The following is an 11,755-nucleotide window of genomic DNA, read 5'->3' on the forward strand; positions in this document are numbered from 1 at the left end:
GGTTTGTCGGGTTCAGGGTTGTCTGGTTCAGGGTTGTCGGGTTCAGGGTTGTCTGGTTCAGGGTTGTCTGGTTCAGGGTTGTCTGGTTCAGGGTTGTCGGGTTCAGGGTTGCTGAATGGTTGTTCTAGTGACAATAGAAGGGTCGTGTAGATGTTAACCACCATTGATGATGAACTGAAACTATTTAGTTGCATCACACCAGGTCGGGGGGGGGGGGGGGTGGTTCACCTGAACCGGAAATGTCCAAACCTGCAGCCAGGACACAATGTCATCAAATTAAGACTCGTTATCCTTACGATACTTAAATTACTCGATACCACTAAGGAATCGATATCATTAAGGTATCATTTCGGGGACGAAACGGTAGAATGATCTTTTTAATAGATATTAACATGAAGATAGCGTACTCAATACGGTCCGGTACGCGATACGGTCTTGTAATCGATACCGTCCGGCAGTGTTATGAAGCCGGCTTTAAATAGGACACGTGGACCATAACCGTGTAACAGGTGAACCAAAGGGGCGACCACTGGCTTTCTAATTCCCGGCCGTGTATGATTAATCTGCCCCTGTCATGCCAGCCGTACCGTGCGGCCGGGCGCTCGCCGGTCTCTGCTCGGTGCCGCAAATTGACGAGGGGGTGGAACTGTAGAGGGCGCGCCCCTTGAGGCGGGTAATTACCGGTGGACACCAAATACAGGCAGCCTCATCTGTGCCACTTCTCGACTTTCAGCTTTTGTAAGCTCTGGACAAGATGGGGACATTTTGTCGTCAACATCTCGTGACTGTGTTCAGTCGTCTGCTCTTTTAATCTCCTGACGTCACTGGCTGGATGGATACGCTGACTGGAGACTTTATTAAAACACAGCTTCGGTACGGCCTAGTGGAGTCTATTTCTTGCTAGCTATTGGCTAGGTACAGGCTATTGGAGTCTATTTCTTGCTAGCTATTGGCTAGGTACGGGCTAGTGGAGTCTATTTCTTGCTAGCTATTGGCTAGGTACGGGCTAGTGGAGTCTATTTCTTGCTAGCTATTGACTAGGTACGGCCTAGTGGAGTCTATTTCTTGCTAGCTATTGGCTAGGTACGGGCTAGTGGAGTCTATTTCTTGCTAGCTATTGGCTAGGTACAGGCTATTGGAGTCTATTTCTTGCTAGCTATTGGCTAGGTACGGGCTAGTGGAGTCTATTTCTTGCTAGCTATTGGCTAGGTACGGGCTAGTGGAGTCTATTTCTTGCTAGCTATTGACTAGGTACGGCCTAGTGGAGTCTATTTCTTGCTAGCTATTGGCTAGGTACGGGCTAGTGGAGTCTATTTCTTGCTAGCTATTGGCTAGGTACAGGCTATTGGAGTCTATTTCTTGCTAGCTATTGGCTAGGTACGGGCTAGTGGAGTCTATTTCTTGCTAGCTATTGACTAGGTACGGCCTAGTGGAGTCTATTTCTTGCTAGCTATTGGCTAGGTACGGGCTAGTGGAGTCTATTTCTTGCTAGCTATTGGCTAGGTACGGGCTAAGTGGAGTCTATTTCTTGCTAGCTATTGGCTAGGTACAGGCTATTGGAGTCTATTTCTTGCTAGCTATTGGCTAGGTACGGCCTAGTGGAGTCTATTTCTTGCTAGCTATTGGCTAGGTACGGGCTAGTGGAGGTCTATTTCTTGCTAGCTATTGACTAGGTACGGCCTAGTGGAGTCTATTTCTTGCTAGCTATTTATCTAAACTCCGACCTTTTAATCATCAGACTTGGGAATATTTTCAAACAAAAAAACAATCTTTCCAGCCACAGCATAATTATATAATAGAAACATACATTTCGATTTCTTATGTGTTTATATTTGAGAACTATCGATTATGCGCAACTAAGTATTGATTTAGTTTAGGAAACTACACCGACACTGCGCCCGCCCCCCCCCCCCCCCCCCCGTGCAGATTTTTCTTCCAGCCCCCCCCCCCCCCCCGAACGAAATGAAATTTATATAATATACTTTTAACAGTGTCCGCCCCCCCCCCCCCCCCCCCCCGGAGAAAAAAGTCTGGAAGAAAACACTACCCCCCGTGCCTTAGATCCAACAACTCCTTGAACCACAAGAAATCTCAGCGGAAACTGGCGTACCGTGTAGAGATTAGTGTCATCTCTGTGTGACCAATCATATGAGAGCAGTTGTAAACCTGGGCCTATCAAGTGTACCGGGAACTTAGCCGCGACACTAGGGCTCACGACTTCAAGTTCCCAGATCCTGCACCCAATCTTCACACAGTAGATATCTAATACACGCAGTTGATGCCCTAACATAGCCCTAATTATGCCCCCAGTTTGCCCTTCCCATGTTCCACCTCGCCCATGCCCCACCCTCACCCCCCCCCAGTCCTACCCTGCCCATGTTCCATCCCCACCCCCCTACCCCGCCGTTGCCCCCCCCCCCCCCCCCCCCCCCCCCGTTCTGCCGTGGCCACGTTCCCATGACATTCGTCACTACATCATCACCTAGTCAGGCTCGCCTTCCTATTGGTTTAAAAAACTCCCGTCTAATCGATATTCAATATCTTTCGGGTCAAAGGTTGCCATTAGTATCTGTCGTTAAAGTGCTACATCACAAACAGAAAATTGTTTAGGGGGCCAGGGGTCAATCGTGGCTGCTCATCCATTTCACGCGCTGGCCGGCGTATGCACGTGCCGACCATTTGTTTTAATTATAGCTCGCGCTCATTTGTATTTTACCTCTCTCCGTGACTCTGGTTATTGAGTGGTGGCTTTACGTCCGCGTGACGTCACTAGAGTGGTGCGTCGTGACGTCACTAGAGTGGTGCGTCGTGACGTCACTAGAGTGGTGCGTCGTGACGTCACTAGAGTGGTGCGTCGTGACGTCACTAGAGTGGTGCGTCGTGACGTCACTAGAGTGGTGCGTCGTGACGTCACTAGAGTGGTGCGTCGTGACGTCACTAGAGTGGTGCGTCGTGACGTCACTAGAGTGGTGCGTCGTGACGTCACTAGAGTGGTGCGTCGTGACGTCACTAGAGTGGTGCGTCGTGACGTCACTAGAGTGGTGCGTCGTGACGTCACTAGAGTGGTGCGTCGTGACGTCAGCTGGTGTGGGGATCTGTGGGTGGTGCCGCCTGGTGTGTGTGTGTGTGGACCTGTGGTGGGTGGGGATCGGTAGGTGTGACACGGTTCTATTTTGCACCGGAACTTGAAAGGTTACGTTTTTTCAGTCGATCCTTTTCATCTCTTTCCAAACAAGGAGCACACGGGTTTCTAAATATATCCACGGGATTTCCCTCTCACCTAGCCCGCCTTTATTTGAAGGCCTCTGTTCTGTTTTTATCAACTGGGTGTCCGGGCCATTCACTCCATCACAAGTTGATTCAGTTGAAATCGATGGCCATTTCCTGTGGAGTCCCTAATGCAGGACTCATTGATGGTTTATACTCGCACAAGACACAGATTCCTGTGTATTGATAGATGTCGTTTCTTTCAAATGGCTGGGTCCAGTGCTAGAGCCAACCAGTGCGGTTGTTTGGATCTGGGGGAGGGGAGGTAGAATCCCTCAGTGGCGTGGGGAGTGTCCTCTTTGGGGGGGGGGAGTGTCCTCTTTGGGGGGGGAGTGTCCTCTTTGGGGGGGGGGGAGTGTCCTCTTTGGGGGGGGGGGGGTCCTCTTTGGGGGGGGGGGGTGTCCTCTTTGGGGGGGAGTGTCCTCTTTGGGGGGGGGGGGGGAGTGTCCTCTTTGGGGGGGGGGGGGTGTCCTCTTTGGGGGGGAGTGTCCTCTTTGGGGGGGGGGGAGTGTCCTCTTTGGGGGGGGGGGGAGTGTCCTCTTTGGGGGGGGGGAGTGTCCTCTTTGGGGGGGGGAGTGTCCTCTTTGGGGGGGGGGAGTGTCCTCTTTGGTGTAAAACAGTTGTAGTTGCGGCCTCGGGTCACACAATGAACACACTCAGCCGATCTGTTTGACCGGACTTCTATCCTGCCATAATCCTGCCCCTAACGTTTAACGGAATTTAACCCCAACCTTTAAGCCGCCATTTTGTTTAACCCTCAGCCTGAAGAACGACCACAAGCGCCACCTACCCTCAAGCCAAAGTCCAAGCAAAGTTTAAAACCAGGTAAGTCTTGATGCCAGAATTTTTTTTTTTTGGGGGGGGGGGGGGGGGAACCTGAAAGTAGAACAGGAGGCATGGCACATGGGGCATAACACATGGCACGGGGGGCATAACACTTGGAAACGGGGGGCATAACACATGGCATTGGGGGCATAACACATGGCACGGGGGGCATAACACTTGGAAACGGGGGGCATAACACATGGCATTGGGGGCATAACACATGGCACAGGGGGCATAACGCATGGCACGAGGGAAATAACACATGGCACGAGGAGGAGGCTTAACTTTAGGCCAGTTTCTGCCATTTTGCAAAAACTTTGCCTACACGGACAAATGATTGCGTTACTGATTGGTTGAAGGAATTGTGTCATAACTAGCTCAGCTGAGGGACTGAAAGGAATTGTGTCATAACTAGCTCAGCAGAGGGACTGAAAGGAATTGTGTCATAACTAGCTCAGCTGAGGGACTGAAAGGAATTGTGTCATAACTAGCTCAGCTGAGGGACTGAAAGGAATTGTGTCATAACTAGCTCAGCTGAGGGACTGAAAGGAAAAGCCCATTAACGGTATCATTTATCATATTTCAATTCATCAATAAGGGACTGAGGTATACGAGCTAAAGTTCAGTGTTCGTGCAGCAGATAAAGTATGGGAACAAAAACGACAACTGTTTGATTTTCACCAAAATGTGACAAGAGTACTTTGAGCACTAAAGACATTTTGACTGGAGCATTCCGTTTTCCCGCGTTCACAGCTGTCGTCTGTTTTCGTGTAACGCTTCAGTGCACCTAATCACGTTAGTCTGGGAGTTGCCCCCCTTCTCTTCGTCTGACCTGTGGCGCGAATGTCGGTCAACCGTTCTATCAAGACTTGCTAGTTTTTAAAAGATTTTTTTCAAATTTTAAAACATAGTAGCTTTTTATTGAGTACATTAGGTCCCGTTCTATCAAGACTTGCTACTTTTTTAAAAGATTTTTTTTTCTTCAAATTTTAAAACATAGATCTAGTAGCTTTTTATTGAGTACATTAGGTCCCGTTCTATCAAGACTTGCTAGTTTTTTAAAGATTTTTTTTTTCTTCAAATTTTAAAACATAGTAGCTTTTTATTGAGTACATTAGGTCCCGTTCTATCAAGACTTGCTAGTTTTTTAAAGATTTTTTTTTTCTTCAAATTTTAAAACATAGTAGCTTTTTATTGAGTACATTAGGTCCCGTTCTATCAAGACTTGCTAGTTTTTTAAAGATTTTTTTTTTCTTCAAATTTTAAAACATAGTAGCTTTTTATTGAGTACATTAGGTCCCGTTCTATCAAGACTTGCTAGTTTTTTAAAGATTTTTTTTTTCTTCAAATTTTAAAACATAGTAGCTTTTTATTGAGTACATTAGGTCCCGTTCTATCAAGACTTGCTAGTTTTTAAAAGATTTTTTTTCAAATTTTAAAACATAGTAGCTTTTTATTGAGTACATTAGGTCCCGTTCTATCAAGACTTGCTAGTTTTTAAAAGATTTTTTTCAAATTTTAAAACATAGTAGCTTTTTATTGAGTACATTAGGTCCCGTTCTATCAAGACTTGCTAGTTTTTAAAAGATTTTTTTCAAATTTTAAAACATAGTAGCTTTTTATTGAGTACATTAGGTCCCGTTCTATCAAAACTTGCTACTTTTTAAAAAGATTTTTTTTTTTTCAAATTTTAAAACATAGTAGCTTTTTATTGAGTACATTAGGTCCCGTTCTATCAAGACTTGCTACTTTTTAAAAAGATTTTTTTTTTTCAAATTTTAAAACATAGTAGCTTTTTATTGAGTACATTAGGTCCCGTTCTATCAAGACTTGCTACTTTTTAAAAAGATTTTTTTTTTTTTCAAATTTTAAAACATAGTAGCTTTTTATTGAGTACATTAGGTCCCGTTCTATCAAGACTTGCTAGTTTTTTAAAGATTTTTTTTCTCTTCAAATTTTAAAACATAGTAGCTTTTTATTGAGTACATTAGGTCCCGTTCTATCAAGACTTGCTACTTTTTAAAAAGATTTTTTTTTTTCAAATTTTAAAACATAGTAGCTTTTTATTGAGTACATTAGGTCCCGTTCTATCAAGACTTGCTACTTTTTAAAAAGATTTTTTTTTTTCAAATTTTAAAACATAGTAGCTTTTTATTGAGTACATTAGGTCCCGTTCTATCAAGACTTGCTACTTTTTAAAAAGATTTTTTTTTTTCAAATTTTAAAACATAGTAGCTTTTTATTGAGTACATTAGGTCCCGTTCTATCAAGACTTGCTAGTTTTTTAAAAAGATTTTTTTCTTCTTCAAATTTTAAAACATAGTAGTTTTTTATTGAGTACATTAGGTCCCGTTCTATCAAGACTTGCCACTTTTTAAAAAGATTTTTTTTTTTCAAATTTTAAAACATAGTAGCTTTTTATTGAGTACATTAGGTCCCAAGTTTCTGTGACCTCAAGGTGCGAACGTTCCAAGTTGCGAACGCCGTGTGAGAATACTTGGTTCTATCCTCAAGGCTAATGCTGTTATGTGGGGGGGGGGGGGGGGTCATCTTATTATGTGATAATAATGGGAAGTTAACGATGTGAATCCAAAACAATAAATCACCAAAAAAAAGTAAATAATTTTCAGTGTCTGTTTAGAATCATGCGAAGTTGTATTGAAAGTTTTTAAAAATATTCGCATTCAAAGTTTCAGCCATTTACGGCTGTGCCCAGCAAGTTGGCACTATCCACGGTGTGAATATAAATGACGATTTATTTCACCAAAATACATACAGCAAACGTCGATTACAAGTCTAGGTTTTATAATTGTTGGGTTGGGCTGGGGGTGGGGGGTAAAGTACTTGTTGTGTGGGGCGGGAAATATTTTTTTTAAATTGTGCATGACTTATCTAAATAGCCTACACAATTTGTTGACTGGATGACTTTGAACTTGTTGACTGAATGACTTTAAACCTGTTGACTGGATGACTTTAAACTTGTTGACTGGATGACTTTAAACTTGTTGACTGGATGACTTTAAACTTGTTGACTGGATGACTTTGAACTTGTTGACTGGATGACTTTGAACTTGTTGACTGGATGACTTTAAACTTGTTGACTGGATGACTTTAAACTTGTTGACTGGATGACTTTAAACTTGTTGACTGGATGACTTTAAACTTGTTGACTGGATGACTTTAAACTTGTTGACTGGATGACTTTAATCTTGTTGACTGGATGACTTTAATCTTGTTGACTGGATGACTTTAATCTTGTTGACTGGATGACTTAATTTATTTTCCAGAGTTCAACCCCTTGATGGGAGATGTGGGCGGAGCCTGCTTCCGCCCCGCCAGGAGAGGGGGAGGTGGAGGATGAGGTTAAGAAGGCTGGACTGACCCTTGACCTCACACACTAGCATACATTAGATGGGAAAAGTCACGTGCCTGTCATCCAACCTTTGACCCCTGCCGGATTGATCATCTCTTTAAATATTTGAAGCTAATTTTCTAGAAGCTAACAGTCCATGTGATATTGTCAAATACATTACAATTATATCTCTAGGCAAAAAAACCCAGGCTACTTATAATGAAATGTCCACAAATTCGGGTTTGATCATGTATTTTAAAAATCATTATTGTATAAACTGTTGGCTCAACTAATGTTTGCAACAATGTTGGTGTAAGTATGATGTAGCGGGAGGTCAGAGTGCAACTTTTCCTTTCTTTGTTGTGATGTGTGGAAGTCAGTGGGTTAGTTACAGCCGTATCGGTCAAAGGGAGAGAACTTAATTTTTACTATCAGCATTTAGTTTTCTTGGAGTTGTTTACCTTGGTTGATTTTAAAACACTATACATCTAGCTAGATGCTAAATATTAATATAATATTAACGTATGTTGTTTTGTTACCTAGATGATGGTATAAAATGAGTTTAAGCAATACATTTTCTAAAAGAAATGTAGAGGGTGCTAGTTTGTTGAACATGTCCATTTTCTTAGAATTTATATTTTGTTTGATCTCGCAAGAGGCGTTTTTTTTTGTCTTTTGCAGAAATAATGTAAAGGTACGTAATTTGTTGTACTTATTTTTATCGAGTTTTTTCATTGTTCTCTCCCTTTCGGCAGTGACAAATGGTAGGAATACAACAGGCTGAATGTTTGATGAGCGTCAGTGGGGTTGTGGTTGGTTAATTTTACCTGTGTGGTTTAGTGGTTGATTTTACCACCTGTGTGGTTTAGTGGTTGATTCTACCACCTGTTGTATTCCCGCCAACTTTGTGCTGATGACGTCATTTGTTTAAAGGCAAAAGCCTGACACGTGACTGATGGAAGAAACTGCCAGTTTTTATTTTGATCTGTTAAGTTGTGGGCTGTGGGTGGAGGGGATGGTTTAATTTATTCTGTCGCTTGGTTCTGAACAAAAAAATATTTTGTGTGATGTGTGACGGGTATGTTAAAAGAAATGTAACATTTTATCTATGAAATGTTTCTTATTAAAGCTGTCCAGCAAACTGGCCTTATTGTTACATAAAGCAGAATGTATGGCCTGGTCACATTACACCATTTCACATCAGATTCAATGGCCTGTTCACATTACACCATTTTACATCAGATTCAATGGCCTGTTCACATTACACCATTTCACAGCAGATTCAATGGCCTGTTCACATTACACCATTTTACATCAGATTCAATGGCCTGTTCACATTACACCATTTCACATCAGATTCAATGGCCTGTTCACATTACACCATTTCACATCAGATTCAATGGCCTGTTCACATTACACCATTTCACATCAGATTCAATGGCCTGTTCACATTACACCATTTTACATCAGATTCAATGGCCTGTTCACATTACACCATTTCACATCAGATTCAATGGCCTGTTCACATCACTGTTTTATTGATCTGATTCAGAAATCTGTAGATCACAATATGTAAGATTCATTGGCCTCTAGAGCTCTCTACATTTAACATGTGATTCAATGGCTTATTCACATCACTCACCATGTGATTCAATGGCCTGTTAAGATGACTCCATTACCTCCATGTAAATGTTTTCCAGGGATGAATGTTATATTTACCTGTCTCACAGTTGTTGAATATCAAGTTTGAATGTGTAAAACAATGAAAATAAATCATATTATAACAATCTTGACTTTGTACACTATATTGAGTTGTATTACTTGTATGGTTATAAGAAATCAGTAGTCGCTGCCAAGGAAACCGTTTCCTTCATAACATTCAATAAACTCTACAAGATAGAAACTGTATTGTGTGCGGTACAGCAGAGTTTCTATTTATAGAGAAATACCTCAACAGATCTATCAGACTTTGAAGCATCCCAGGCTATTCTCCTCTACCCAGCATATCAGACTTGGAGGCTAGAGTCCTGTGAGAACTGGGTATATCATGGAATAAAAGGAAGGTCTACTGATTGCAAATGTATATATATATATATATATATATATATATATATATATATATATATATATATATATACATATATATATATATATATACATACATACATACATATATACATATGTCAACATATATACATATGTCAACATATATACATATGTCAACATATATACATATGTCTACATTTATACATATGTCTACATATATACATATGTCTACATATATACATATGTCTACATATATACATATGTCTACATATATACATATGTCTACATATATACATATGTCTACATATATACATATGTCTACATATATACATATGTCTACATATTTCACTGTCAACATATTTCACTGTCAGCATATTTCACTGTCAGCATATTCCACTGTCAGCATATTCCACTGTCAACATATTTCACTGTTAACATTAAGCTTCTCTCGTGTACTCATCAAGGGAGGGTTAACATTCACCTGTACGGTCTGTAAGTTGGGTCTCCCCCCCCCCCCCTTACACACTGGGGAAAATGTGTGGGGGGGGGGGGCAGGATGACATGGTACCCAAGCAGACTGGGGACAGGTGAGAGAGATGACAATTTGAGGCACTACCACACTACCGCACTACCACACTACCGCACTACCACACTACCGCACTACCTATCTAGTCGAGCTGGATGATGTGTTCAAAATCTGAGACTGTCTTCACATGTCCTATGCCGAGGTCACAGAAACAGGTGAAATCTACTTCGCCTGCATCGTGGACCTTCAGATTCAAAAAGGGAACTTTATTAAGTCAGGGAAAACTTTCAAGGAAAATAAATTGAGCCATTGAAAATGTTTTCAGACTGCCCACATGTAACCAGAACAGATTTCACTGATGAGAAATAGAGTGTGAATCTTAAGGATCGTGCACAAATTATGCAATACAAAAATATGACATTTCAACACACTTTAACCTCTGTATAGTAGTGTATAGTATAGAAATGTAACATTTATATAGACTACCCCCTCCACACACACCATCCTCCCCCCCCCCTCCCCCTAGGAGTGGGGATGTTATTGCTAACCCGTAACACAGAAATCGGACATTTTAACTCGTCTTATGCCCTGTCCTGTGGCAAAACGTAGGACTGCAGTCTATAGACAACAGAGTTTCTTCCAGGCATCTCTTCGGGGGGGCTTTGCCCCCCCCCCCCCCCGAAATTTTTTTACCGCCCCCCCCCCCCCCCGAACGAAATGAAATTTATATAATTTATATAGAAAATATATACTTTTAACAGTGTCCGCCCCCCCCCCCCGAAGAAAGTTTACCGCCCCCCCCCCCCCGAAGATTTCAAGTGCCCCCCGGAGAAAAAAGTCTGGAAGAAACACTGATAGACAAGGACATCAAAACCCGCTAATGGACACGCTTGGGCTGGACTGGAACCCACGGGGGAGAAGAAAGTAGGTAGACAAAGAACATTTTGAGGACTAAAGAAAGCGACGCCAGGGCATCGGGATTTAATGGACTCAACTGAAGACAACCGAGCCCGTTGGAAACGTGTTGTTCCTGACCTGCATACAGATTAGATTTAATTAAAAGCCAAGTAGAATCTAAGTCATTTTCCTAAATGGCTACGTAGTGATATTACTTTTTTTTTTTATCCCCACATCCAACTTTTCTGAATCTGAGAAATTGTGCTAGTGTTTAGCAGACTGCTAATTTTTTTAAAAAAAACGTAACTAGCACCCCATGTCATTTAACATAATATAACAAAATGATTACAACCACACCTACTGCACAATCGCTGAAAAAAATAAATTCTAACTGCGAAGATTAATATACCGGTCGCACTGTTCAACGACGCAGTTTAAAATCCCGAACCAGGTTTATTGACATTTGAATTTTTTTTTAGGCCAAGTGTACGACACGTAAATATGTCATATTTCCGGCAATAATTTGCATATCTTAATTTAGAATTTTGAGCATTTAAAAACAGTATGATCATAGATCTAGTTTTATCACAACTGTCTAGTTTAAGCCAAAATGTGAATTTGTTCTGTCGTGTTCAAGTTTTTAAAACAACGCTGATTTTTTTCCCCTGGCATTCGTAGTCACTGTGTTAATAATAATAACTAATTTATGCATTATCATTAATGATATATTACTGTTCCAGGAAAGCACCGTGACCACAATTAGATATTTCCCATGATGCTCTAGTCACGTGATATTATTACGGTCGCAAATTGGATCTAATTATAGAAGTTAAATGTTTCGT

The 11,755-nt window shown here is 41.5% G+C and overlaps 1 protein-coding gene across 1 annotated transcript in view; it reads left to right on the plus strand.

The window, feature by feature from the left end:
* The window catches only part of LOC131928467 (selenoprotein S-like), a 44,712-nt gene extending 35,497 nt beyond the window's left edge, over window positions 1-9,215 (plus strand). Inside the window, exons 6-7 of the mRNA XM_059284530.1 lie at window positions 4,029-4,092; window positions 7,380-9,215. Of these exons, the coding sequence (XP_059140513.1) occupies window positions 4,029-4,092; window positions 7,380-7,453 (138 nt within the window). The 3' untranslated portion in view covers window positions 7,454-9,215. The remainder of the gene's footprint in view (window positions 1-4,028; window positions 4,093-7,379) is intronic.
* Window positions 9,216-11,755: the final 2,540 nt, after the last annotated feature.

This window comes from Physella acuta, unplaced genomic scaffold (assembly GCF_028476545.2).
Source record: "Physella acuta isolate Inbredline_101_S28 unplaced genomic scaffold, ASM2847654v3 ptg001506l, whole genome shotgun sequence".
In the NCBI taxonomy this organism is placed as follows: domain Eukaryota; kingdom Metazoa; phylum Mollusca; class Gastropoda; family Physidae; genus Physella; species Physella acuta.